Source organism: Heterobasidion irregulare (assembly GCF_000320585.1).
Source record: "Heterobasidion irregulare TC 32-1 unplaced genomic scaffold scaffold_01, whole genome shotgun sequence".
Taxonomy (NCBI): Eukaryota; Fungi; Basidiomycota; class Agaricomycetes; order Russulales; family Bondarzewiaceae; genus Heterobasidion; species Heterobasidion irregulare.
In genome coordinates, this window is record NW_009258197.1 from 1,636,128 (window position 1) to 1,662,180 (window position 26,053).

Consider the following 26,053-nt stretch of genomic DNA (forward strand, 5'->3'; position numbering starts at 1 on the left):
AGGTAAGAGCATAGTTTTCATGATGACGCTAAAAGGTCTCCGAGGCGCAGACGCTGAACCCATTTCCGACTCTGGACATCGTTGATCAAGAACGTGGCGTTACTCTCGGTGATGAGCAATCATATCGCAATTCCCCCACACCATCAACGCAACCGAAGCGTATGGATAGGCACCCAGCAGGACACAAGAAAGTTTATCCGGAAGGGCTTTATAAAGATTCACGCTTCGCCCGCGCAGCACAGCTATACCGAGATTGCTTCGCCGTTCGCACCCCTCAGCTCAGATTTTCAAGCCAGTAGCAAAGCCCCTCGACCATCGCCAGGCCATCGACGCGTACTAAAGCGTGCGCAGATTTCGTGGTCAATGGTAGCGAGATACTCGGCGGAAAGACCTCGACGGCGATGTAGTGGTCAAGAGAGAAGTAGATTCACCGCACGTTTGTGGGCGTCTATTGTCTCTGGTTTTTGGCCATACCAACCCTTGACCACGCTCCACAGTTAATTCTCTCGCTCCTCATACATAGTCTCAGTCCTTTCCTCTCTTGAACCTCACTAGACCACCTTCGCGACCTCGCTTCTCGGCCATAATGCCTTCAGACACGCAGCCTTCCACCCCCACCCCTGCAACGACGGCGAATCCGTCGCCACTCCCCTCCTACCCCTTGCGCCTCCCGAATTACAGATTCTCCCATCAAGAGAGATTCCATCCGTATGGACGTAGGAACGAGCCCACCCAGGCATTCGATCCGATGGTGGGGCCTCTCTAATATGTGCTGCGCGTTTTCCTGAAACCTTTTCATAGCAAACCATCAACTACAACAGCGAGCCGCGCCAGCCTGAATTTGCCATGGCATGTTCGATATCTACCCACTCCTCGCAAGCACTAACGCCTCTGCCCTCGCAGGCTGTCATCCCCGAGGAAAATAACGCGGATTTGAACGCGCTCGAAAGAGTCGTCAGCGGCTTGGAAGGTAGGCAACAAGACATGACGCCGCGGAGGCGCACCCTCGGGGTATTGGTCGTCGTGCGTTCTGTTCTCCTCCGTAGCAGTATGTTGTTGGGTGACATCTTCCCCAGGACTTTGCCCTTGCCATGCGGAACAGGCTCGGCGGCAAAGACCGGCGCAGGGCCTGAAGTCAAAACGAGTTGATTTTCTTGTTTCTTTCTTTCTTAAAACTATGCGACAGCCACGGTCAGCGTCTCACCAAGATGAGATGGCTGCGGGTGGACTGTCCAAAATATCGAGGCGAGTTCCGAATGTTTTCCTGTCAAGTTCCATGTAACGTATTTGCGTCGTTGGCGTCGTTTGAAATCTGACCGTTGGCTGTGCCGATCTGCGTCCGTTGAGACTTTCGTGTGTCGTACGGCTGCACGGGCTCCACCACCCTCTTTGCGAACCACTAACAGTTCAGTTTGGAATGCGCTCCGAGGTATCGAGCGGAGGGATCTCGCTTCCACCTTACATCTACACATCCCTCGCACATACGATCTGGCATCGATGTCCTCCTGTCAACAATTCCGCGTTCGCTTCCCAGCAGAGCTGGAGAAACCCCCCGCCGACCGCCCCAGAAAGGTAAGACCACGCTCAGCAGACCGCGGTCCAGCACGGCGACTGACGCGCGCGTTCAGGCGAACCTCACCTACCCCAAGGTCGCCCAGGTCAAGCACAGCAAAGACAGGATAGAGTCCGCGGACCTGTACTGGGGCCACCGCTGCGTGACGGCCTCGCCAGAAAAATTCCTGCGCAACCGGCGTCGTGAGCGGCGTGAGCCACCCCCTCCCCCTCCCGAGAATGTACGTCGCCTGCCGTTCTTCTGTGCGGAGGGCATCGCCGGGCTCACGACGGCCGCAGGACTCCAAGGCGGGCTTGCTGCGCTCCCTGTCGAACGCGCTGGCGACGGACGGCCCGCCGATCGGCCTGAGGCAGTCGCCCCGCCCGCAGCTCGCGATATCCGTCCCCGACAAGAACTCCGAGAGGGCCGTGCACCCTCTGCGGCTCAAAAGTGCGCCGCCGCTCAGCATCACGCCCACGTCCACGTCGTCTTCGTCTTCGGGAGACCAGGACTCGAACTATTCATATCTGGACGTGAAGGAGACGAAAGACGAGCAGCATCACGGTCCACTGCTGAGCGAAGTCAGGCCTGTCACGTTCTGACTCCACCATGATTTAAATAAAAAAAATCCATATGTTCCAATATTCGAAGCAGTGAGAGAGACGGTCGTCGTCGAAAACATTGCGCGGTGAAAGTAAAAGTACATGAAAGTCTGCATACTCATCCGACTGCCTCCGAGACCAGACCCGCGCGCCCTCTCCTGAGCCTCTCCTCCAATCCTCCCTCCCCGCTGAACGCTTTCTTCTGCTCGCGGCTCAAGAAACTGCTCATGCCCTTCGACTTGATCCTCAGCCGCTCGTCCTCCTCGAGCTCCGCCTTCTCCTTCTCCAAGAGCAAGGTCAACCGCTCCTTCCTATCGGTGCTTAGACCCACGGCATTCGAAGACATCGCCGCCAACCGTGCCGCACGATCGTCCGCCGAGGAGTTCGGCGGATGCGGGTTCGGCGCGCGCGATGGTGGTTGGGTGGATCTCGATGGTAATGGGAATGGAGCAGGTCTTGGCGGAGTTTGTGGCCCGAGGCGTGCACGCTTGTAATACGATGCATCGGGATCCCGAGGACTCTGGCTCCGATATCGCTTGGGCCCGTCATCCCCACGATGACGTGGACTGTGTTCGCGGAGCCTGCTCCTGCTCCTACTCCGGCTACGCCCCCTGCGGTCATCGTACTCGCGTGGGCTCGGCGATTCGTCTGACCGCGTCCACGGAGGCGTACGACGATCCACATCGTCCCGCCGTCTCTCGTTAGTTGGGCTCCGGGGCCGACGGCGGTACTGCGCGTCGGGAGTGCGGCTCCGGCTGCGATATCGGCGCGAATGATCGTCATCGCGACGGGCATACTCGCGATTGTTATGCGGGCGTGAGCGATATGGCGAGCGGGAGCGAGGGCGGTCACGAGGGCTGAGCGAACGCCTGCGGGGGTAGCGGTCGCGGTCGTCATAGTCCAAGCGGGGAGGCGAGTCGGCTGCCCTGCCTCTGTCTTCTCGATCCCGTCGGCGCTGCTCCTTCTTCTCCTTCTTCTCTCGCTTCTTGTCTTTCTTGTCCTTCTTCGGCTTGATGCCGTTGCGCTCCTGCATCTCGCGCAGGCGCAGGGGGTTTGACTTGAGGGCCTCCAGCGCGGCGGCCTCCTGCTGCTTGATCGCGAAGAGCGGATCTTCGCGGATTTTAGCAGCCGTGTCGCGCGCGTTATTTGCGTTCTGGACTGCGATGAAGTTCTTGTGCGCGGCACCGAGCTTTTAGTCGCCCGCGTCCGCGTTAGCACGCGCATTTCGTCAAAATGAATGAATCGAGATGGGCGCACCTTCTCGTTCTCGTCGGCCGTCAGGATCTTGTCGACCCGCTTCTTGCCGAGCAGGTAGTCCTCCAGATCGTTGGGGTTTTGGCTGCTCCCCGTGGCGGGGGTGGTGTACATCCACTCTAGCTTCTCCGTTCTCTTCCTTCCCGTCTGTTCCTCTTGCAAGCGCTGCAGCTCTTGCAGCTGGCGCTCCTCTTCCTTTTCCTTGCGGAGCTGGTCGAGTTTCTTCTTCTCTTCGAGCTAGACAGAGTGCCATCTATTCAGTCGAGGTTTCAGAGAGCAACAAGAGTTGCTACGGACCGCTTTCTTTTCCTCGAGCCAGACCCGCTCCTGATTCTTCAACAGGAGCGGATGCCAGGACTTCTTCATGTTCAAGTCTCCGCCACCCATCTTTGCGAATGTCCCTGTTCGACGATATAGAAAGTGTTCTGTGTGTCCTTGAGACGAAGCGCGGGGAGAAAGACAGAGGAGGAGGGGAGGAGCAGTGAGCGTGGAAGGCAGCAGACGTTCCAAAGTGGCACCGACGACGTTCGGCAACCGCCGAACCCTTCTTGTCGTATGCTTGCGTGAAGCACGTCCGTCACCCGCACGCGGAGCAGCTGCGCCCTCTCTCACCACCAGTAAACTATGTCTGGGACGGACGATGACCGTCTGAGCGACATTGAAAGCGGCGAGCACGACCCTCTGAACGGTCGCGCTGGCCTCGGTGGATCTCCCGTGCCCCAACCCATGTTTGCACCCCTTCGTCTTCCCCCGTATATATCGAGCCGTTAACGTGTCCCGTCCTGCACACCCTCTCGGACAGGCCCTCGCGCTCCATCTATGCCCTCACCCGAGGGGAGATAACAAGGGGCATCGCGAACCGCTTTGTGCACTCCCGAACGTACATCGTGCTCTATCTGGCCATGGCGGCGCTCTCTATCACCACGGTCGTGCTCAGCCTCAAGGACGGGTGTCCCGGCCTCGCGTTTTTCATCCTCGAGATTATCATCAACACGGCGATGATCGCTGAAGTGATCATTCGCTTCCTCGCGCTGGGACGGGTGAGTCATCCGCCGTCCTGATGATGCCGGGCGCGCGCGCACGCGGCTGTTCTCTTCGCTCCTCTCGCTAATATCAAAGGGAATTAGCAATTCTGGAAATACCCATTCAACATCTTCGATCTCATCGTGACGACCTTCTGCGCGCTGACGCTTCTCGTGCTCGCCTTCTCGGGGTGCGGCGCGGCGAGCAAAGAGGAGGAGATCTTCGACACGCTCCTCCTCGTCGCGCGGAACGTGCTCCAGTTCGGCCGCCTCGCGTCCGTCGTACGACAGTGAGCCCCCCTTGTGCTTTTTTTTATAGCCCATCATGGCGCTGGTCAAGTTTCGGACGCTGATGGGTGATGGGTGATGCCTGGTGGGCTCGCCTGCGTGCAGATCCGGTCAGTCGATATTCACTAGGCCAAAGCCGATTGATCTGTCCGCGGCGCGGAGGGCAGGCTACAGCCTCGACATGGATCTCGACGTGCCGGAGGACGACAGCGACGAGCTGCGAGCGCCGTCGGCGCGCAACCCCGTCCTGTTCGACGCGCGCGAGGAGCCACGGCCGGCAACTCGCGGCCCTATGTCTGATATGCCTAGAGCAGCGCAAGCGGCCAGGGACAGAGACGAAGAAGACGTGTGGGCCGAGTTGGGCTGATGCGACGCTTCCCAGAGACTGGCATTGGTTGATCCGCACGCTTGTACTTACTCGACTGCATCTAAGAATTTTTATATGCCTTCTTCGCGACGATTGCGCGCCCCGAGAAGAGGGAACGCGATGTTCCTCAGTTCCATTCACGCATGCCTCGACTTTGCTCAAAGGCAAAAACTACTCTAAATGCAGACAGAAGTGGGCTGAGGTCACGCGTAGGTGCCCTGACGACACCGATGGGCACCCCGGGATCTCGAGAGTCAGGGAGAGCTGGTAGTCGAGTATGTCATCCGTATGTACATAGGCCGTAACGTGCCTAAAGCGGGCGCAGGAGTCGAGCGGCAAATTGACTGCCTCCCGGCCGAGGATCTGGTTCGTCGGTCGCATAGGACGGGGTTCAGGAGAAAAGAGGCCGCGAGTGGAGTTCCATCAGACGATGTTCCCCCTTATAGATGGACTGGGCGGGGAGGTTTGGATGGCTAGAGTCGGCGATTGAGAGTGGAGCGGAGAAGAGAAATGGGCCGCTCTGTTTATGATGGGGGCCAGGCTGTACGTGAGACAATGTGGAAGGATGGGGAACGCGATGGAGTGAATAGCAGGTGACCGAGGGCGAGAAGCGCTGATTGGGGGCGAAGGCATCGGCAGCAACGGACGAGTGAAATAGCAATGGGGCCAAGGCGAGCGAGTTGCGAAATCGCAGGTACATGCCGGGCGGACAAAAGAACGCGATTGCGGGAAGCAGCAGCGGTGGACAAACCGGACGCAAGTGGGGGCAGGCAATGGACAATGGGGAACAGTGATGGGTGCGGTGATACGGAGCCGGTAGGAATTCAAAAGCAAGAGGGAATGGTGATAGTGAGTTATCGGCAGGTGACGAGCGACGGAGGCTGTTTGACAGGGAGAGTGCGGGATTGATATTGGGACCAAGATGGCAAGTGGCCGGGAGCGGTTGATAAGTGGTCGCGGATGACCGAAAGGGGCAGGCGTCGGGACGGGACGAATGTGAGGAGCTGAGGGGATTGATCTGGGGGAAGAACGAGAGCAGGCCATGAGGCGAACGGAATGATGCGGGAGGGGCAGCGTTCTCTCGAGGAAGAAGGGGAAGAGGATGTGTGGCAGGAACGAGGCAAAGAGGGCGGGCGGGGGTCAGTAGCAGGACTGCGAGCCGACCTGGAGAGACGTAAAGCGACCCAACCGCGGCCTGTGAGCCGGCTCCCGAGTGCCCTCCTCCTCCTCCTCTCTCCTCCCCATGTCCTGACCACCCCCCGTTCTATAGTCCCCTCCCCTCCCCTCCCCGTCCCCCGTCCATCCCCTGTATACTGTCGTTCCATACCTCCCTCTCTGCCCGTGTACCTCGTTCTTTGCCGCCTGATCTCTCCCCACACATCCGCTTCGCTGTCATTTGCCCTCCCTTTCCATGTCTGCGGCGTTTTCCCCGCAGCAGTCATCCTCAGCGCGTCCATGGTGGTCACGTTCGGCCTCGTCCAAAACCATCCACAAGTGCGCCCGCTCCCTTCTCGCTCGCTCGCTCGCTGCTCCGTTCCTGATCCTCCCCTTGCGCTTTCGTCCAGTGATAAGCAGCCGTCCGCAAGCTCGTCTGCCAAACCGCCCGCTGCAAAAAAGCTGAACAACCTCGTCACCGCCATCGGCCTCAAGCCCAGAAAGACCGCGCTCGCCATCCAGGAACCCCCGTCCCCCGTCCTCCCCCTCCACACTCATGACATCGATGACTCAAAGTACAGGACACGTCTCTCCGCCAAATCAGTCCATTCATGGGACGACATGCTCGAGCCGGTCACCCCCTCAGACCCGACCAGAGATCAGCACAATTATACCCACTCCGTCATGTCCATGTCCGAAGACCCGTTCGCCGCCCGCATGATCCTCGTCCCAAAGATCCCGGCAGACCCCACAAGGCTCTCTGTCTTCTCAGACACATCCACCTCCGATTCGCACAGCAGGAGAGCAGATTCAGGCCCAGACTACAATCGCATGTCCTTCGCCTCCTCCTCGTCCCACTCACACCAGAGATCCGAGTTTACCCCAGACGTCACTCCCCCGTCGCTGCTCCATTCCAACACAGGTGCTCGGCGAATATCTCGGTGCATAACAGCCTCATCTCTCCTCCCATCTATCAGGACGCTGATATCTTCGTTCTCAGATTGACAGTTCAAAGCGACAAGCCCGTGCGGCGCATGTCCAACTTTCTGTCCGCTCAGTCCACCCCCACGTCCCCCGCTCCCACCGAGTATTCAGATGCGGGGCGTCGCATTCACACCTCCGCCTCGTCCACCACCTTGAAGGACAAGCGTCGCGCCGCGGAACCGCTCGTGCCCTCTCTCCCTCGCCCTACGACGCGACCTCGAGGCATGACCGACGTGGGTCCCGCTCGCCGAGACCTCATGCCCCCTCCAGATACCCGGCTGCCGCCGTCTGCACACCCTCCTCCGACCCTGCCGGCGACGTCGAATTCAACGCAACCGCGCGTCGTCGTCCGGCAAGCGTCTCTCACCCGAATACAGCCTCCATCCGCGCCACCTACATCAGGCCTGCCCCCTCCGCCACTGGTAACGGGATCATCAAGCACAAAGTCTTCTTCATTGCGACTTCAGCCCCCGTCTCCCTCCTCCACCTCCTCTTCTAGCTTGTCCTTCGCGTCCTCCCTGTCCAGTGGAGACGCCGTGCACAGTTCCGTCTCCCATCATTCAGACCGACGCAACATCAAGGAGAAGAAACGCTTCTCCAACGAGCGCTACATGTCGGAACACGGAAAGGAGCGCGGTCGAGACAAGCACGCAGGCCCCCGTAATGATGCGAATGGCCCGACCTCTTCGCGCCATCACAGGGAGCCCAGCTCCCCGCGAACAGTCAAGAAGGCCGCCTCGCAACAGACCCTATCAAAGCATTTTCCCGGCATGGGCGCGGCCTCGACTTCCAGCATCGGGACGGAAGACGGAAAGGCGTTGAAGAAACAAAGATCCTTCCACACCTCTCGGATCCCCATGCCGCCGCTTCCCGCGCCCTTCCGACACGTTAATTCCTTTCTTCCGCAGGGAAGCTCAGCCCGCGAGGAGCCGCCGCTCTCGAAAGAGCAGCGCCGGGGAAGCACACAGTCCACCTCTGGCCACACAAACCAGCCGGCCGTCCGCAAGCGCCTCTTTTCGGGCACGAGTCTCCGCCGCTCTTCGTCCTCGCAGGCCCATTCGACGACGACGGACGACGACGCGCACTCGGTCTTCAGCCTCCCCATCCAGGACGAGTCGCCCTCCTTCGTGAACCCGTTCCACTCTTCGGACCACGTCACGTCCTCGTTCTGGGACGAGGCAACGGACCCCATCACGAGCCCTCCCACGTCGCCAAATAGGGATTATTATGCCCAGCAGATCATGTCCCCGGCGGAGATGCTGAGGCTCGAGGCGCTGGTGCAGAAGGGCGGACCTGATGCCGACATCGGTCGCCCGCGCGTAAACTCCTTCGCCTCCGCGTCGACGTCGATGTCCAACCCCCTCTCGGACGTGGTCTCGGTGGACATCCCGCTCCGTCCAGCGTCGCCTTCGCTCAATGCAGACGACGGCGGGAAACACGCTGGAAGCAGCTCCGTGGGGCCCGGCCCGCATTCGAAGACACGCACTCCCTCGCTCATATCGAGAATGTTGGGAGCGCCGTCCGTCTTGGCCGGGCGACCGGCGACTGCACAGGGAAGAAACGTATCCCCGCCCGGGTCCCCCACACGCTCCTCTTTCATCCAGGTCAAGGGCAGCTCGGGCTTGTCACCCCCGCCGCGCCGCGCGCGCCCCTCGACGTCGACGGGCCTGCACGACAACGGCAACACCTCCGGGAATCGCATGAGCATCGTGCCTGTCTTCCCGCTGTCTCCTCCACCGGCCCGGCGAAACACACGACGCGCACTCAACGTGGAGCAGGTGCTGCAGCGCCGGTCGATCATGAAGAAACCCTCGTTCCTGGAGATCGACGACGAGGCGGAGCGGTATCGGCCGCCGCCCCAAACGGATGACAGCTTTCTCGACATGGGCAAGGGCTCGTTTGACACGGTCAGGAGCACGGACGAGGAGTTTGGGCCAGCGTAAAACGGCCGCTCGCACGTTTCGTTCATCGCATTTCATTCCGCTCATCATCATCACTATCACCACCACCACCAACCACCACCACCGCCATCATCGCCATCACCATCTATCTGTTATCTTATTCATTTATCGATATCATCTCCTCCGCTCTTTATTGTCTCTTACTTTTTGCGTCCTCTATAATCCTCTTCTGCTCGTGACATGTTCAGCTCAAACGTTCGGTGTGGCTAATACTCTGACTCGAGGTCGTTTTGCCTTCTCCTTCATTCGCGGCATGCCCCCACCTTTACATACCTCCCTCTTATTTGACTGCTCACAATGGATTCGAAAGCTCCGCATGATACACGCCATTGAAGTGTCCGGCCAGGTGAATTGATTGAGACCCGGGATAGAAGCTAAGTACATAGATAGTGTGCGTTAGAGGAGAGACGAGATCAGGCACGTCATCGGGGATGCGAGTGTAAAGTGTTAATGTAATAGATGGGTCGTCGGTTCGCCTATTATTGGATCTTGGATCATCAGTCTGTCTCCTCAGTGTGGTATCCCGCTCTCCTCATTGCGCCCAGACGATGCCGCGCCGCGCCGAGATCCTTCTCGAGGCGCAGGATCTCGACCTGCTGCTCCATCTCGCGCTTCTTGAACTCCAAGTTCGCCATGTTCTTGTAGTCGACCTCCTCCGCCTCGGCCTGCTTCGCGGAGATGGCCCGGACCTGCCGCACGAGCGCCTTGCACGCCTCCGTCACGGCCTTGGCCGCGAGCTCCAGGCGCTCCTGCGTCTTGGACATCAGGTTCGCCTTGACGCGCGAGGCCGCCACCAGCTGCGCCGTCGCGGCCGCCACCTCGTTCGACGCGACGATGAGCTGCTCGAGCGAGTGCGTGCCGGAGAGCACGCCGTCCGCGCTCTCGATCAGCAGGTTCGTCGCGAACGCGACCGAGCGCGCCGCGGAGATGAGGCCCTCCGTCCAGCGGTTGTTCCGCTTGTAGAACTGCTGCGTCGTGCTCGACCCTTTGCCCTGCGCGACGATCTCCTGCTGCGAGTCCGTCGCCGCGCGGATGAGCCCGCCGATCGCGTGCGTGATCGCCAGCGCGGCCGCGAGGATCGAGTCGTGCACCTGGAGGTCGACCGCGCTGAAGCGGCTCGAGTCGCGCGGCCGCGCCATGAGCTCCTGCAGGCGCGCGGTCGCGGCCTCGATCGCCTGCGCGGCGCCCAACATCGTCTGCTGGACGAGGTCGCCGATGTCCCCGTTGGCCTTCGCCAGCGCGGGCGACTTGCCCTTCGGGATGATGGCCTCGACGGCCTCCGACAGCTTCGTGAGGGCGCTGCGGGCCTCGCCGTTGTTGCGCATCGCGATCGTCACGCGCTGGGAGCGGTCGACCAGGTCGAGCTTGTACGATTGCAGGTTCAGGAAGAACCGCAGGCCGACGTCACCGGCCGTCCTCGCCACGTTGATGAGCTTGTCGGACGCGTCGTCGCCCTCCGTCAAGCGCGTGATGCCCTTGACGTTGACGAGGGTGTCCGCGAGGGCCTGCGCGAACTCGTTGGCGCCCTTGATGACATCCACGTGGTCGCCACCGGGCTGGTTGTCCAGGTAGAGGTTGAAGATGGTGGCGAAATCGGTCGAGTTCGAGAGCGCCTTTTCGATCATGGACAGGGTGTATTCGGGCGTCGAGTTCTGGTTGCCGGCTTGGGTCGGCGACTCGAGTTCGTAGATCGCGTCATCCACCTTTTGAACGCAGGCCTGGAGGATGGAGTCTGAAGCGATGTTCAGGGTTCGAGCAAATAAAGATCACATGTCTGCATGCAAACGAACCGATGATTTGGTTGAGCTTTTTCCTATTGTCGAGGATCAGCGTGTCTATCTGCGCGTTCGTTGCCTCTTCGGCGATGCCTTGAGTCTGGATGGGAAGTAAGCATTGTTCACAACACCGTGTACAATAAGCCTCACCTGCTGAGCGTCAGACAGTCGCTGGATGGTGCTGTCCATGCCTTCCTGCAGAATCATGATCTCTTGGTCCTTTTCCTCACGAAGGCGCTCAAGTTCGCCCGCAGACGCGTCTAATCTCGTAAGGAGATCGTCGATCTGGATTTGCTTCGACTAACGACACAAGCGTCAGCAACGCACGTCGCAGGATTGTTTCATGTATGCTCACGCGCAATGAGTCTTCCAGCTCGGACATCTGCCTGTTGTATTTCCCAAGCACACTCGACACCTCGGAGCTCTTCGATCGAGACGCATCCTCGGCCCTCTCGTTGGCAAAGTTGATCTCTCGACGAAGACGATCGATCTCGTCCTTGTGAGACGACTTCTGGCGGTCCACATCGAAGCGTGCACGATCCCGCTCGCGGATCATGTCAGCGAGCTCGAGATTCTTCGCCTTCAGATCACGCTCCATACGTTCCATGCGATCGACAGCCTCCTGTGCCGAGTTGGCTTTGAGCTGGAATTGCTTGAACTTTGAGAGCATGTCCAGATGTTCCGTGCGGAGCTGACTGTACAGCTTGGCGAGGGCTTCGTACTTGTTGCGCCACAAGGCGACTTGGTCTTGTAGTTGCTTGATGAGCTCGTCTTTCGACGCCACTTGAGAGCCTATGTGCATGGAGACGGCACCCAGTTCGCCTTCCAAGGCCTTCACCCTCTGTGATAAAATAGTGTGAGCAAATCAACCGACTTGGGAGGATTGAGAATATACGAACGCGGTCATATTGTTCAAGCAGCAGCTGGTCGCGCTCGTATTGCCCTCTCATCGCAAGCATATCCCTTTCCATGTCATTGACATGCTGCGCAGCCTGGTTATTGAGCTGCATCATCTGCTGCTGCATCAGTTGCTCCTGTGCAAGCCGCTCCCTCTCTGCTTGTTCTCTCTGCCGCTGTTCAAACTCATGCTGTTGTTGCTGTTCCAGTTCATAGCGGCGACGTTCTTCGGCCTCACGCGCGGCTTGCAAAGCAGCCTGCTGATCTTCATACTGCTTGAGCATGCGGGCCTGCTCGTTGACGGTGGCGGCATCAGGGGAAGGCGCCACAGGTGGCGGGGAGGGTGATCTCGGTGCAACAGTTGTAGGGCGGGCGGGCAGGTCTGGCGCGCCTCCACTGTCCATCAGATTGGGAGGATCCTGTACAAATTGCATAAGAACCAAGTTTGTTGTATGAACGGTGTGATGGGCGTACTTGACCGAGTTTGGGCACATTGATGAGACTTGTCAAGTACTTGAGGTTGGAGCATTCGTAGTAAAACTTGCGCAAGTTGTAGTGCTGGCTATTGAATCGCGTCCTCAAAGGCTCCAAAGCTTCGACGTCGTTTGTTCCTGCACAGCGGGTCAGAAACGGATGGGCTCAAGGGAGAGAAGCCGATACGAACTTCTGTGCATGGCTCGCAACATGCTCGTGATGAAGCGATAGATACCCCAGCTTTCTTTAACGAGCGGGACTAGAGCAGAGATGCGACATTCGTTGTTGGCCGAATGTCTGAAATGCGCAAAGACCATCTTCTGGAAAGATTCAATCTGATCTTGAAGAGCCATGAGATCGGATATTGTCTCGTAGCTAAGGAACATAGGATGAGCTAGCGGTCCTAACACAAAATCTGACGCACAAACCCTTCATTCGGATCATCGATACCCTTGAGCGTGACATACTCCTCGTATTCGAAGAGACCATTGAATTCTGGGCGAAGACGATGGAATCGAAGCTTTGCTAGTATGAATTGCACGTATGTGCGGATGAGCGTTCCATACCCTGTGCGGCAGCATGAGAACCAACGGGAGGGCGCAGACAACTAGACCATACCTCTTCCGCTGTCATGACCAACAGTACGAGCGCACGACTCGAGCCAGCCAGTCTGGGCCTGAGCCTCCTTAATTGTCTAGAGACAACCCTCAGCCTGGCCACAAGGATCGGCGAGATGCAGCTTGACATACCACCGGGTGTCCCTCTTGCAATACTTTATGTACAGTAATGAGTGCCTTGAAGGTTTGAACCTCGTCGGATAAGATGGGCTGAACGCGGAGGCCCGACCAGAAGGAAATCGAGGAATGATAATCCCATGTAAACACAATACATTCTGCAAGAGGTCAGGATGACGTCGAGGTGAATGCGAACAAACATACTGCGGACATGCTTTTGCTTCGGCGCACTCTCGTCTGCAGTGGTGGCCTTCTTGATGTTCACAACCAAATCCTGCTCGGCCTTGTCCTTGTCGACTGGCCGCGTGGGGTAGTGGACCTCATCCCCATCGATGTCAAACTGGTTTTGACGCGTCCGCTGTCCGGACCACCTAGGTCGAATGACACAGGAAATGAGCCATGTGCATCTCGACTCCACACAGACGTCGGCTTACATGGTTTAAAGGAGAGGCAATTCTGAGGTCAAGGATAGGATGTACGAGCTCGTAAGTAGGCGCCGGCTAGGGTGACGAATGCGTAATGGTCGTGACCAGACGCGTGGGACGACGGATCGGTTTGGCTTTTCCTCTTGACCGCGTCTGCTATGCATCCCGGTATCACTAACAGCCTTGGCCAGAATGCATTGCGCTCCGGATTCCGTAGACTTGTGCCGCTGCGACCTCGCATGCGCTTTCAACATACAGACGTGGGCGCGGGCCCTGCATACTCGGTCAAGCGTCACCCTCTTCTCAACACCACAATGTTAGTACTGGGCACCATTCCTATATTTACATTTGCCTTGGGAACGTGGCAAGTTCAACGACTAAAGTGGAAAGTCTCGCTCATTGACGAGCTGACGGAAAAACTCGAGCGCGAGCCTCTATCTTTGCCGAACAAAGTAAAGTAAGTTCGAGAGTGCTCTGACGTCGTGGAAGAGGATTGATACGCCCGTCAGTATCGCGGCTATACCTGACTTCATCTATCGCAAGGTCGTCTTGCGTGGTGTATGGGATGACGCCCATGCCATGCTCCTGGGACCTCGCGTGCGAGACGGCACCAACGGCTACCATCTCATCACCCCTCTCATTCGCTCCAATGGGTCGACAGTACTCGTGGACCGCGGTTTCATATCAGGCGACTTCGTGAAGAGCGGAAAGCGGACGCCCAAGGTTCAAAGTGAAGTCGAAGTTTGCGGCATGCTACGAGATTCCCAGGCTCGCAATTCTTTCACCCCGGACAATCATCCTGAAAAAGGCGAGTGGTACTGGGCCGATTTGGATGCTATGACGGAGTATGCAGGAGGCGAGCACTTGAATGTGCAACCAGTACTTGTCGAAGAAATATTCGGTATGCCCAAATGTTTGTCTGTCTGTCTGTCTGTCTGTATTCTGACCAGCGTTTGCAGACGGCCATGCCGGAGATGCTAGTTACAGATTAACACGGGGCATTCCAATAGGCAAAGCGGCTACTGTCGATGTTCGGAACGCGCATGCATCGTATGTCGTCACCTGGTGGGTCTCCAGTTCACAACAACAATGATGCATTGCATGTTGACGAAGATCAGGTACTCACTGTCTGCCTTTACGACTGTGATGTTTGCGCGTCTTCTGCTCAAACAGCGTCGTGCGTTTGCACGGCTTCCCCGATGACCCCAATATATTGTGAATGATGTCTAGCGCTACACCTATCATGACTTGAAAGAGTGATGAGTCTGTCATCGAATTCTGAGAACTTCGCCTCAGCAGGGATGTAAAGTGAACTCGTGAATCTACGAGCATATATCTTTGTATTGTTTCATTATGGTCAATGAATGAGTTGAACGGTTATTTCCATGTGAAATGCGGAAGCTGTATATATATTGGAAATTCTACCTACTCCAGACTCACATGCATGTAGCTAAATATAGAGTCAGCCACATCTTCGACTGCAGCCAACGGGGCGAAAGCCTTTGACCAACCGAGGAACATACTAGACCATCGGTCATGCCTTACACTGAACCTCCCATATCATCTACATCCTTTTCATCCGGCGACCCAGCTAGGCATCCCCGCATTTACTTCCCCGCAATCGAGGAGGATGACGTTAACAATTCGGCCTCGTCTGCAGCGGGTGCACCGGACAAGCCGTCGCTGCTAGGCCTCGGAAGACCCTCGACTTTCAGACAATCTTCATTTCAGGATCCCAAGCCCTATCTTGATCTCAATGGAAGACGTCGTGTTCGCTCTGCGCATGCCGTCAGCGTGCCGGGCGCACCTCGGCTGCAGCCTGCTACCATGTCTGCCTCCAGTCATGCCCGGAGGAGGACGATGACTTCAGGTGGTAGCATCAGAGGGTCTCTGATGGTGGGTAGAGGCGTCCCGTCGAGCGGCGGTCCCGAGTCTCCAGTGGAGGAGTTTGCGCCCGAGATATTTTCGGACGAGTATGACTTGTGTGCGTCTCTCTTCCGTTCGCCCGAACCACCTTTTCTGACATAGCATCCTAGCTCATGAAGGCAAGTGGCACCACTAATTTATTTCTAAGCTGGATCCAACAGTCGCCGTTCCTAGACCCCCGTATCCTAGAAGATGTTCAACGAGCTCTCAAGCTGAAGGCTCGGCGTGAAGCGCGATTGCAAGCGAGGGCAAACCCAGCACTGAGGGCAGTTACTTCAAAGTCAGACATGACCTCCACGTCGTCTTACTCTGCGAGTTCCTCTCTCGCGCGAGGGATACAACCAGTCCTAGGGCCACCCGCCCTATCGTCGCGTCTGAATGGCCCAAGTTTGGAATCAGAGATTGATTTTAGCCCATCGGTGGGAAATGAAATCGTGGTTGGGGCGCATCCTGTTCCTATGTCCTCAAATGATGGCACGACTCTGGACTGGGCCGGATCATATTCAGAAGACGAGAAACCAGACAAGCGGTGGAGTCTTCGTTCTAAGCGGAAGCCTAAGGACAAAGGCACTGGTAACTCCAGCAAGGACGTCGTAGAGAAGCAAAAAGCGCTATACGTTGGTAAGCCTTATGCCCTCGCTGTCCGGGAACGAGAGCTGATATCTGCGATTGTGTGCAGATAAACTTGCCCGTATTCGACAATCCGTGAAACATAATACTGAGAAGAAGGCTGAAATCACACGGCAACAACTCGGACGAAGATACAACTTACTCTTTTCCTCTCTCAATTCGAACTCGAGCCCCCTTTCACCCACCCAAATTGTTCGTTGGTACTCGAACGTAGATCCTCTAGTACAGGCGGACCTTGACCGGGCGGAGCCGTTGACATGGATAAAACACTTGCGCGATCGACGAGGGACCAAGAGCTCTGATCGCTCTACGTGGCATATATCCGCGCTCGTCGCTGAGGAATTTGTGAGGTTACATCCTCGCCGAGAGACTATGGAAACAATCCCAGAAAACGCGCTCCCAGTCGGGTCTCCCTCTTTGTCATTTCTTTCACGCCAAGAGAGATCTCCATCCAACACTTCGAGCTTTGATATTTCATATCGTACCCAGCTTGATGCGTCTCTATCGCGCATAAGGTCTCCTGACGGACATGTCTCATTCGAACCCGTCATCGATACTGGTCGTCGGTCTCTGGGTGATGACTCGCAACGCAGTGGTGATGTGTTCACTAAGTTCTGGCGGCCTTCGGCAGCATCTCCGCGAAATTCAGTCTACAGTATGCTTAGCGGGTCGAATACTAGTCAACCCGTCGGTGGTGGGTCACCTTCTAGTAGCCGAATGCACATACGTGATCTTGCTAGGCGCGTACGAATTCACGGCACTGATAGTGAAGCATCGTCATCGCGCCACTCCCTATCCGAAGAGCACAGTCGCTCTGACAGCGGTGCCAAGCGTCGTAAACGTCGACGCCCTAGTCGACCACCAGACCTCAGTCTGGTCGCTTCGGTCTCGCCCGCCCATGACAAGAGACCTTACTTGGAAGAAGAAAACTCCATGGTCATACGGGAGTTTTTGAAATCGTCGGACGCAGATGATCCTCTTACAGCGAAGGCCTCATCAGCTCAGGATCTACAGGAGAACAAACCCGGTACTCCTTTGTCCCTACGCGCGGACGTTCCCCCCATGTTGCACCGCAGTCGATACCGGACGTCTCTGCCCTCTTCAGAAAGAACATCTTTGCGTGAGCTAGAACAGCGATACGACGAAGAGAGCGAACACCATGAGTATGAACGGAGGGCCCAGTAAGTTGTGTTCAATTTACTCTCAACCTTGTTGGACTCATCTCGGCAATATAGACTCCTCGATAGTGCCATTGCGCAGAATCAACGCAATCGTTCTCTCTTACAACGTGTGGCCGTCAGTGTCAAGGAGTATGACAATGCTCAAACGAGGATGTCCAGGTCCTTGGGATTGTCTTTTTCCACCTTACCCCCAGAGCTTCTTGACGCGCTATCTCATGATCCAGCGATCGTGATAGGTTCCACGCGTCTCTTGAAGGGGTGGAGAGCCGTCGAGGATATTCACGACCACATCCGTAACCAACAAGAGACAATTCAAGCCTTTTTAGTGCAGGCGTCCGAACAAGACGATATACCACCCCAACCCAGCATTCTCGATCACCCCCTCTCGGCTCTATCACGCTCTTTAGACGCTTTAGAAGTGAATCGTGTCTCCATAACAGAGCAGTCGCACAAAGTGGCCGAGGCTCTTGCCAAGGTGAAGGAATTGCATGCAGTTGTCAAGAGCGAATTCAACGAAACGGTTGCGCATACGTCCGTAGTTTATCCAGAGGTGCGTTCCACTACTTTCTTGTTGATGTCAGCACCCTCAATTTCTGCTCAGCTTTCGCACATTGTCGCATTGGAGGAAAGCTACAAAGATCATTATCAACAGTTCTGGGAACTTGGCATGGACGCTCTCACTTTCCTTTTGGACACAGTTACGCCGGTCTGGAGGATCTACGGGAAGGTTATTGGGATAGATATCCAGGATTTCCTTATCATACCTTGGTACCGGAACGAGTTCACGGGCGAGGCAAAGCGATACCCCATTCTAGCGCTTCCCAAACGGTCTTTACGGCACTGGATTGCACTCATTTTATTCTTTTATATCACGCTCGCCACTCTTTTGCTGCAGATCCGCGCTGCGTTGACTTGCATCTCATTCTCTCGTTCACATTTTATCATTGACTTAGGGTTACAGTGGATGGCCGTTCCAATCTTTTGGTTCGCGCTAGTGATACAGTGGTGTGCTGTTGCTGTGGAGGTATGCATCGTCGCCGCTGAATGTGGGGTGGTTATGTGGTGGCTCTGCTGGTGGGCGAAGATTGTGGATTAGTTTGCATTGTCACCTTCGTTTCTTTCCTTATGATGTTTTCGATATCTGCATGGGTGGATGGGTATATATTCGTCTCAGTTATTTCATGGACATTCACACACATGATCTAGGTATTATCAGTAGTAGAATCACATAATTATAATCACTGCACTGATGGCTGGGATTGGGCATCCCCAGGCACTAATAATACAGGGGTGCTCGTAGCCAAAGGTGAATGGGCATGTATAGTCGACATGTTCGCTGGTCTCTCACTGGGAAGCGCCGAGGGTATGGTGTTTGGCACCACCGCCAGATGTTGAGGGTCAGTACGAGTCATCGACACGCTTCCTGCGGCTGTGGCCACCATCATCTGATGTCTACCTTGGTCAACGCATGTTCTACAGAAACCTGCCGAATAGTCGTCAAGGATCTCAGCACCGCAACGCCATATGCAGAGAGATTGACTTACGTCCGCCTATCATGAGAGGAACATCAGTTTGACCACATGAGATGCAGGCGATTGGCTTTGATGGGATGGTCGGTTTAGATTGTGCGGGCTTCCGTCGTTTGGGAGCTATTTTATCCTGCTCCGCTTGGTCCTTTCTACGAGTCGATTGTCGCTTTGCACGAGGTTTATAGCTATGACTGGGTTTAAGCGGTTTCATGGCATAGGGTGGGGCAGCATCCTGATATTGAACGATACCGACATTAGATCGCTTAAGCGAAATAAATCGTACAGAGCAACTTACAGCTTGGAGTTGCGTGAGTAGATCTCCTGATGACACTTGGTGTTGTAAGTAAACTCGTTCGGGCGCTTTCTGCAAACAGACTGTTAGAAATTATATACCACATCGCATATAGCACTTACGATACTAGCCAAGGTCTTCCTACTAGCAGTCACTTTTTCTGCGTCACCTGCCCATCGTGTCAGCCCGTCCCAAGTCATCTGATGTACTTTCTTCAGACGAAACGTGACGACTTCGGGCGGAATATCGGTCGTGGGTTCATCCTTTGCATTCTGCGAAGAAGAATCCGTTCCGTCATTGGTGAAGTCAACTTTGGGAAACGGAACGACAGTCGACAAGAGAATTTCTGTCAGAGGTCCACTAGTTGGCTTCCGTTCTAAAACGGTGGGTCCTCTAGGGATGATCCACCGATCGAAAGGTTTCTCACGAAACTCGAGGACGATGTCAGATTCGCGAACAGGTTGTTGAGGGGCGGGGGAAAGAAGGGGTTGTGCAGTGGAATATCCGTACGGTTGGTATCTGTAATTCGGAGGCGCAGCAGTGAAAGGTCCTGGCGAGGGGATAACTGAGGCTAAAGGTTGCGCGCTCGGAATGAGCGGCGAGGAAGATGTATTATTTGAGGAGGTAGACGCGTTCAGAGTCGACATATTATTGAGGGATGTTACCAATAGTCCCAGTGTCTTGAGTTGCTCTGGAGAAGCATGCCCAGATGCAGCTAGCTGAAGAAGGTTGGCAAGGATAGGGTTCGTTGCAGCCGCTGTATTGACTTGGCTGACAAGAGATGGTGTGATGGGTGTGTCTATTGCAAAAGACGAGACGAGAGGCGTAGATGCTCTTTGCAGTGCATGCGGGTTAAGCGGCGAAGGTGCGGCTGTCACAGGCGTCGATGCAGCGGGTGAAGGCAATGCGTACTGACCGTAAGGCGTATATGCCGTGGATCCATATTGGACAACAGCTGCTGGCCATGTACCGACAGGAGAGTACGAGGTTGCTGGGTACGATGATTTTGTAGCTGCGAGAGCACTCCGCAAGTACTGCGCTTCATACATCGCTGTACCGGGAAACACGTGTGGCCCAATTTCAAGATCGCATTTTCCTAGAGGCTTGAGTATATGAGCAGGAGGTGATGCCTCGACGGACGGCTTCCCTCCACGCGCCTTGCTCGAGAATTTGGGGAATATCGAAGACAGCCAGGTTTCACGCGCTAGGTGTCAGGTGTCAATAGAGGTGAGGAAATAGCATTTTTTCACGTATAGCACACATTTTTTCAACGAATTTACGACTACAAGGCTGCGATAGATGAGCGCAACATGCTCGCAGCTCGCGCAATTGGAGGCTTACCTAGCAGCAACACTCTTCAACTCTGAATGCTCGTCGTTATTGCTCTCCCCCTGTGGCAGCTCCCACCCAGGTTTCGAGCCGACTGGTAGATCTTGGCCACGTAGCATAAAGAGCGTGAAAGGTAGAGATATATGTTGAGGAGTTGGTGTTCAGCTCCCTCGAGACACTCTCGAGACGCGCGCTGGGCGAGGGACTCTTGGATCTCGATCTTATTATGTAAAGCAGCTTACACGAGCTTTCAAATTCTGATGAGACTTTCGTTTCTGACTCTGCGCCCCAGCTCCCGCGCGCCGAAATTCTGATATGTCCACCCGCGTCCGTGAGTACATGCAGTAAGTCATAATCAAACTCACGGGCTCACCCCGTACTTAGAAAAAGGCGGCATTATCTTCAAACCGGTCGCGAAAAGGAGGTCTCATCCACCTCCCAATGCAGCCCGCAACTCGACAACCCCTGCCCCTCAACACCCAGTCGTCCCTGTTCAAGGACAGCAAGATGACCCAACACTTTCTTCTGCGGTGCTCCCTCCTCCCACCCTACCTGTTGCACCCATAGCTTCTAGCGATGGCACAACTTCCTACCCAGACACATTACCAGTTTTCGACAAGGGCGTGCCTCGAACTGCCAGTGCATCACCTATCGCCACCCCACACCCACGCTCTGTTGAACCTGTGGTTGCTCGTGCCAACACGGTGTCTAACAATACGGCTCAAAGCTTGCAATTCTCACCTGCTCCGCTCACAATCCCTTCAGTTATATCTAACGGTGTATCCTCCGTTGTCACTGGTCTATCTCTTCCTATTGTCATTGGCTCAAGAGCAGCACCCATTATTCTGACAAGTTCTTCCCCTGTACCACGCGCTTCATTGACCGCAGAACCACCCTCAATTATCACAATCCCAACACCACATCCTCCATTACCTGTCACTCAGCGAACCATGTCCAGTCATGCCGGACCGTCTTCCATCTCTCTCCCAAGCAATGATCTGCAGTTCGACTTTTCTACATTGGCGCATCCAGATCCTGGCCAAGATCCAACGAACTCTTCACCCTCTAGACTTCAGTTGAACTCGGAAAGTGTAATTAAAGCCCCTCGACCTCGAAGAAAAACTGTTAGGAACGATGTCGCAGCCCCCCAGGGCGATCTGGAGAATGCGCCAGACTTCTCCGAAGTGAAGCCTAAGCGCACACGTGCGCGACAGGTAGCCGAGGCCGTCCAGGATTCAGCTAACTCGCAGACCCTACCCAATCGACCCCAGAGGATGCGACGGGCTCCAAAGGCTATCATCGAGACTTTTGAGCATGGCGATGATGATTGGGAATCGGGTCCCAAAAAGCGAAAGCGTCGGGCGTCGGGCGATAGTCGAGCACGAAGGAAGCCGCGTGCTGCCACTTCGCCGCCGTATGATCCTGGAGCTGATCCAGAAGAGGAATTGGACCCAACGGTGACCACAATGGCCGCACTATGCGAAGAAAGCAGCCAAGGTCGCGCAAGCAGCAAGGCAGCGCAAATCTTTGACAACCACGCTACCTGGAAACGAGTCAACAGGGAAAGGAGAGCGCGCATGCGAGCTCTCATGGAGGCAAAGAAATATGGAAGAGACGACGAGGATGACGAGGGCGAAGGTTTGTCCGCTACACCCATTGCGGATGGTCCCTCAAATATTCCTCCCAACGCTGTCCCTAGCGGTTCGACGTCTAACGATGCAGAAGTCGAGGCCGAGGCGGGCGAGGGGGAGGATAGTCAAGGCTTTGATTACTCTCAATCCCTGAATACGAGCCGGTTCAACGTGCAAGTCAGGATTGGGCCGAACGGCGAGACAATCGTAGACGAAGAGTCGCTTTTCGTTGATCGCGCAGACGATCAGGATACGGCAAACTACACCCATATCGAGGAGTCTGATGCGACTAAATTTGTCAACTCGGCATCGTACGCGAAGAAATTTCGAGGCTCTCGTTGGAGTGCAGAGGAGACGGAGCTCTTCTACGATGTAAGTTTCGTACATTTGAGTTCAGCCCGTGACTCACACAATGCTAGGCTCTTTCGCAATTCGGCGAGAACTATGAACTTATATCTTACATCCTCCCTGGACGCGACCGTAAATCGTGCAAAAACAAATTCAAAGCTGAGGACAAGAAGAACCCGAATCGTATTACATATTGCCTCAACAATCGGATCCCATACGGTATACTCTCTCATAGGTCTCTAGATTGCACCGAATCTGATGCATGGTACTATAGACATGAAAACGCTTTCCAGGATGACGGGGAAAGATTTTTCTGGTCCTACGCCAGTCATCATAGCACCCGCACGGCCGAACTTGGCTCAGCTGAGCCTTCATACCGCTGCGTCTCAGGCTGGCGCGAATAACCCGACAGACCAAGATAATGCACCCAGCAGACCCAGCAGCGCAACAGGTTCTCGTGCTCACGCGAAGAAACACGGAAGGAAAAAAGATGATGGAGTGGAGGTGTTAGGTGCGATTGACAGCGTTGATTGGGATGCAGATTGAACCGTCTTGTTTGGGTATCATCTGTGATTCTACAATATCCACCGCTTCCCCTTCCGAACCATATACTGCTGTCCTGCTGTCCGAAATCTTCTATGAATACTCATCATTTCTGACATTCAATATTTACCACACGATGAGCTGAATGAGCCGTTGACCTCGTCGTTGGACTCGGAATAGCTCAGCCGTGACAGCAACAGACTGAAGACTAACCAACCCATAGTTCTGACAGTTTCAGCAACCACCACCACTCCTCTGTCTTCTCCTCAAAAGCGGGAGGAGGGACGTAGTCAATAGAATTTCAGTAGAGTACACCAATATGTGTTTCCTCGAATGTGGACCGACGCGATCACGTGTGAGTTTCAAGGTTTGAGTTTCGCTTTCCGTCATCCATCCGCGTCCTCGCTCTGCCCAGAATATCGTGAAAGCATCGATACTTATGCCTCGTCGTACTGCATCGACTTCGCAGAGCATGCCACCGCCACCGACATCTCGCCCTGCGAGTCCTGCAGCAGAAGAGGCAGAAGAGGTAGGATCCTTTACAAGCTTCCTGAATCTCCCGCTGACTTGCTTGCCAGAGCTCTTATTTTGATGCGGTAGACGAATTGCAGCAATATGTATGTGATGGCCCGACGTCGGTGGTCTATGCCGCTGATCGCAAAGCAGGGCATCAACATGCAAGATATCATCAAGCTCAAGGTAGGCAGTGCTGTCGTTCGAGACACAATGACACCTCGTTACATTTGGGAATTCAGGCCGCTGCTATCACCACCGTCTCTGGTGTCAATATGACGACCCGGCGGCAGATGCTAAAACTCAAGGTTTTGTATCATAGCTGTCTATATGCTATGACACTCAACCTAGGCTCTCCGCAGGGCATGTCTGAAGCCAAAGTCGAGAAGATCAAAGTAAGCCTCGTCGTCACATGTCGTCGCGAGCTGATATGATGTTATTGTAGGAAGCCGCACATAAGATGCTCGTTCGTTGAACTTGCCGTCGCCGGGAAACCTCGCACTTATGTGTATCGTCAGGGATCTTCCTTTGCGACCGGACTCGAGATGCAAGACAAAAGAAAACGCGTCCTTGCCCTCAGTACGGGTAGCAAATCTGTAGACGCCATGCTTGGAGGTGCGTTACTCCGTGATTATTGTATTAAATTTCGATGATATATCGTGGCCACAAGGCGGTATCATGTCTCAGTCGATCACAGAAGGTAAGCGATATTGTATTCCTTCAAGCTCTTAACTGATCGTTTCCGCCTGAGCAGTGTACGGCGAGTACCGCACTGGGAAGACACAACTTGCGCATACACTCAGCGTGATCGCACAACTTCCACCTGAACTGGGAGGTGCTTCCGGAAAGGTGAGTATATGCATGCACTCTTGATGCACCTTCATAATTGGACTTGACGACTAGGTTGCATACATCGACACTGAAGGTTCATCTTCAACTTGGATCAATGACAGCTGTGAATGTGCTAACTGCTCGCTTCACAGGGACGTTCCGTCCTGACCGCATCAGATCCATCGCAGAACGGTTCGGAGTCAACGGCGACATGGTTTTGGAGAATATCCTCTACGGTACGTTGCTCGTTCACTCAGTCAGTCATTCTTTCAATTGAATATTTCCACTCAGCTCGCGCTTTCAACAGTGAACATCAGGTAGTTTCATATGAAGTGGAAGCTGGGCGCCTCTGCATATACTCATACCTTCGTAGATGGAGCTCATCAACGAATGCTCTGTTCGCTTCGCGGAGGACAAAGACTTTAAAATCATGGTGGGTGTGACCCTCGAACTTGCAATGATTCTGCTACTGAATTCCTTGGCAGATTGTGGACAGCATCATGGCCCTCTTCCGTGTTGATTTCTCCGGTCGAGGCGAGCTCAGTGAAAGGCAGCAGAAGGTATGAAACTGTCACTGACTAAGTGCTGGCTAGCTGACATTCGATATCATTGAAGCTCGGACAGGTGCAAAACTATCTGAATGTGATGCATTAGGTCTCATACGTTCATAGATGCTTTCAAAACTCACCAAACTTTCCGAAGAATTCAACGTCGGTACTCGTACATTCCATGCTCCACATCCTAACGTTTGCATTTTCTTCTGACACGCAGATTTCGATACTGATAACCAATCAAGTCCAATGCATGTCCCAGCGTCTTTGAAGTACTCGGAGAGCTCTCACTGATCCACTTCCTTAAATCAACAGCGGACCCCGGTGCGACCATGACCTTTGTCGCCGGCGGGGCGCTTAAGCCTATTGGTGGACACATCATTTCACATGCATCTGCGACCAGAATTTTTCTCCGCAAAGGTATTCTTGCCCGATCCACCTACGACACTGCTAACAACCTGCCTGCGATCGTACTAACTACATTGTAACTGCATTGGTCCCATGCAGGACGAGCTGAGGAGCGTGTTGCAAAGCTAGTTGACAGCCCTGACAAGCCCGAATCAGAGGCTTCTTACAAGCTCGACGAAGGCGGTTGGGCGGACGTCTAACGCAAGCCGGTTGCCTGTGGATTAGACTGGCTTGAACTGGCTCACTCAACGTCTCTTGGCCCTGACACTGGTGTTCCTTGTGCTGCGTCTCGGTTGCTTCGCCTGTTACTTACTGATCATCCGTCCATTTCATATCCGCTGGTACCTTGTGCTGCGACTACTAGTATCGGTGTAACCTTGTACCTTGACTGTGCTGTATTTCTGATTCCTGACTCGGCTGGTCTGTATTTGTTCTCGTGATGTTGCTGCGAACAGGATTTGTATATGAATATACTGTACGGGATATTCCCGTTGTCTAAGTGGACAGACCGAGAGAGCGTCCTATAAGAGATGAATCCACTCACAGACCCACTTCAGTCCGGTAATCGATTTCCGTCTTTGTGAGCATGATACCAATCAAGCCAAACATTCGCTCAACCCATTGAGCATTTGCAACGTCTGACTATCTTGACCTCAAACCATGACGACTCCTAAAGCACTCGTCCTCGTCTTTTCTGAGCCTGGCTCGGCGGTCTCTGATACTGAATTTCACGACTGGTACGACAACGAGCATGTACCTCTGAGGGTAGATACCCCTGCTTTTTCCTCATGGGCGCGCTATGTACAGAAGGACGGAGAGAAGCCTTCTTGGGTGGCGATCTATGACCTCGA

General features: G+C 54.9%; 12 protein-coding genes across 12 annotated transcripts; 8 read left to right on the plus strand and 4 right to left on the minus strand.

The window, feature by feature from the left end:
* Window positions 1-586: 586 nt before the first annotated feature.
* On the plus strand, window positions 587-1,133 carry HETIRDRAFT_413391 (uncharacterized protein; the record flags this gene model as incomplete). Its single annotated transcript, XM_009542699.1, has 4 exons — window positions 587-751; window positions 802-849; window positions 904-1,023; window positions 1,077-1,133. The coding sequence occupies 4 exons, from the start codon at window positions 587-589 to the stop codon at window positions 1,131-1,133; spliced, it is 390 nt and encodes a 129-aa protein (XP_009540994.1).
* Window positions 1,134-1,497: 364 nt separating this feature from the next.
* Window positions 1,498-2,154, plus strand: HETIRDRAFT_447654 (uncharacterized protein; the record flags this gene model as incomplete). The annotated part of the gene is made up of 3 exons (XM_009542700.1): window positions 1,498-1,572; window positions 1,629-1,793; window positions 1,852-2,154. 3 exons carry the CDS (start codon window positions 1,498-1,500, stop codon window positions 2,152-2,154), a joined length of 543 nt encoding a protein of 180 aa, XP_009540995.1.
* Window positions 2,155-2,168: 14 nt separating this feature from the next.
* HETIRDRAFT_153739 (uncharacterized protein) lies at window positions 2,169-3,795 on the minus strand (the record flags this gene model as incomplete). Its single annotated transcript, XM_009542701.1, has 3 exons — window positions 2,169-3,343; window positions 3,412-3,645; window positions 3,706-3,795. The coding sequence occupies 3 exons, from the start codon at window positions 3,793-3,795 to the stop codon at window positions 2,273-2,275; spliced, it is 1,395 nt and encodes a 464-aa protein (XP_009540996.1). The 3' UTR covers window positions 2,169-2,272.
* A 237-nt stretch (window positions 3,796-4,032) lies between these two features.
* On the plus strand, window positions 4,033-5,085 carry HETIRDRAFT_456808 (uncharacterized protein; the record flags this gene model as incomplete). Its single annotated transcript, XM_009542702.1, has 4 exons — window positions 4,033-4,136; window positions 4,211-4,448; window positions 4,536-4,720; window positions 4,824-5,085. The coding sequence occupies 4 exons, from the start codon at window positions 4,033-4,035 to the stop codon at window positions 5,083-5,085; spliced, it is 789 nt and encodes a 262-aa protein (XP_009540997.1).
* A 3,290-nt stretch (window positions 5,086-8,375) lies between these two features.
* On the minus strand, window positions 8,376-9,133 carry HETIRDRAFT_437715 (uncharacterized protein). Its single transcript, XM_009542703.1, has one exon. The coding sequence runs from the start codon at window positions 9,107-9,109 to the stop codon at window positions 8,450-8,452; it is 660 nt and encodes a 219-aa protein (XP_009540998.1). The 5' UTR covers window positions 9,110-9,133; the 3' UTR covers window positions 8,376-8,449.
* A 549-nt stretch (window positions 9,134-9,682) lies between these two features.
* On the minus strand, window positions 9,683-13,769 carry HETIRDRAFT_447658 (uncharacterized protein; the record flags this gene model as incomplete). The annotated part of the gene is made up of 12 exons (XM_009542704.1): window positions 9,683-10,917; window positions 10,976-11,060; window positions 11,111-11,260; window positions 11,316-11,801; window positions 11,860-12,276; window positions 12,332-12,468; window positions 12,522-12,706; window positions 12,760-12,898; window positions 12,950-13,025; window positions 13,081-13,223; window positions 13,270-13,436; window positions 13,747-13,769. The coding sequence occupies 12 exons, from the start codon at window positions 13,767-13,769 to the stop codon at window positions 9,683-9,685; spliced, it is 3,243 nt and encodes a 1,080-aa protein (XP_009540999.1).
* Window positions 13,760-14,583, plus strand: HETIRDRAFT_59051 (mitochondrial protein surfeit 1/SURF1/SHY1, required for expression of cytochrome oxidase; the record flags this gene model as incomplete). The annotated part of the gene is made up of 3 exons (XM_009542100.1): window positions 13,760-13,947; window positions 14,000-14,391; window positions 14,465-14,583. Exons 1-3 carry the CDS (start codon window positions 13,805-13,807, stop codon window positions 14,581-14,583), a joined length of 654 nt encoding a protein of 217 aa, XP_009540395.1. The 5' UTR covers window positions 13,760-13,804.
* Window positions 14,584-15,026: 443 nt separating this feature from the next.
* On the plus strand, window positions 15,027-15,552 carry HETIRDRAFT_447660 (uncharacterized protein; the record flags this gene model as incomplete). Its single annotated transcript, XM_009542705.1, has 2 exons — window positions 15,027-15,474; window positions 15,527-15,552. The coding sequence occupies 2 exons, from the start codon at window positions 15,027-15,029 to the stop codon at window positions 15,550-15,552; spliced, it is 474 nt and encodes a 157-aa protein (XP_009541000.1).
* Window positions 15,553-15,589: 37 nt separating this feature from the next.
* On the plus strand, window positions 15,590-18,554 carry HETIRDRAFT_377792 (uncharacterized protein). The gene is made up of 4 exons (XM_009542706.1): window positions 15,590-16,037; window positions 16,096-16,561; window positions 17,282-17,777; window positions 17,829-18,554. The coding sequence occupies exons 1-4, from the start codon at window positions 15,704-15,706 to the stop codon at window positions 18,321-18,323; spliced, it is 1,791 nt and encodes a 596-aa protein (XP_009541001.1). The 5' UTR covers window positions 15,590-15,703; the 3' UTR covers window positions 18,324-18,554.
* HETIRDRAFT_431530 (uncharacterized protein) lies at window positions 18,433-20,540 on the minus strand. The gene is made up of 6 exons (XM_009542707.1): window positions 20,390-20,540; window positions 20,310-20,338; window positions 19,171-20,252; window positions 19,052-19,120; window positions 18,772-18,988; window positions 18,433-18,710 (listed from the first exon to the last, which is right to left on the minus strand). The coding sequence occupies exons 1-6, from the start codon at window positions 20,494-20,496 to the stop codon at window positions 18,466-18,468; spliced, it is 1,749 nt and encodes a 582-aa protein (XP_009541002.1). The 5' UTR covers window positions 20,497-20,540; the 3' UTR covers window positions 18,433-18,465.
* A 1,303-nt stretch (window positions 20,541-21,843) lies between these two features.
* Window positions 21,844-22,902, plus strand: HETIRDRAFT_308457 (uncharacterized protein; the record flags this gene model as incomplete). Its single annotated transcript, XM_009542708.1, has 3 exons — window positions 21,844-22,380; window positions 22,428-22,575; window positions 22,631-22,902. 3 exons carry the CDS (start codon window positions 21,844-21,846, stop codon window positions 22,900-22,902), a joined length of 957 nt encoding a protein of 318 aa, XP_009541003.1.
* Window positions 22,903-23,514: 612 nt separating this feature from the next.
* On the plus strand, window positions 23,515-25,282 carry HETIRDRAFT_413401 (uncharacterized protein; the record flags this gene model as incomplete). The annotated part of the gene is made up of 11 exons (XM_009542709.1): window positions 23,515-23,598; window positions 23,655-23,807; window positions 23,862-24,027; window positions 24,083-24,112; window positions 24,167-24,261; window positions 24,316-24,337; window positions 24,396-24,479; window positions 24,535-24,676; window positions 24,740-24,803; window positions 24,915-24,989; window positions 25,040-25,282. 11 exons carry the CDS (start codon window positions 23,515-23,517, stop codon window positions 25,280-25,282), a joined length of 1,158 nt encoding a protein of 385 aa, XP_009541004.1.
* Window positions 25,283-26,053: the final 771 nt, after the last annotated feature.

What these genes read in the sequence shown, in the direction of transcription:
- HETIRDRAFT_431530 (XM_009542707.1), bottom strand. Translation starts at nt 20,496, where the DNA reads ATGCTACGTGGCCAAGATCTACCAGTCGGCTCGAAACCTGGGTGGGAG. An exon ending in TACTCACGCAACTCCAAGCT is followed by an intron (nt 18,989 to 19,051) that starts GTAAGTTGCTCT and finishes GTTCAATATCAG; the next exon opens with GATGCTGCCCCACCCTATGC. An exon ending in TCCTCTCATGATAGGCGGAC is followed by an intron (nt 18,711 to 18,771) that starts GTAAGTCAATCT and finishes ACTATTCGGCAG; the next exon opens with GTTTCTGTAGAACATGCGTT.
- HETIRDRAFT_377792 (XM_009542706.1), top strand. Translation starts at nt 15,704, where the DNA reads ATGACCTCCACGTCGTCTTACTCTGCGAGTTCCTCTCTCGCGCGAGGG. An exon ending in GCAAAAAGCGCTATACGTTG is followed by an intron (nt 16,038 to 16,095) that starts GTAAGCCTTATG and finishes GATTGTGTGCAG; the next exon opens with ATAAACTTGCCCGTATTCGA. An exon ending in CGTCCGTAGTTTATCCAGAG is followed by an intron (nt 17,778 to 17,828) that starts GTGCGTTCCACT and finishes ATTTCTGCTCAG; the next exon opens with CTTTCGCACATTGTCGCATT.
- HETIRDRAFT_437715 (XM_009542703.1), bottom strand. Translation starts at nt 9,109, where the DNA reads ATGTCGAGAAAGCTGTCATCCGTTTGGGGCGGCGGCCGATACCGCTCC.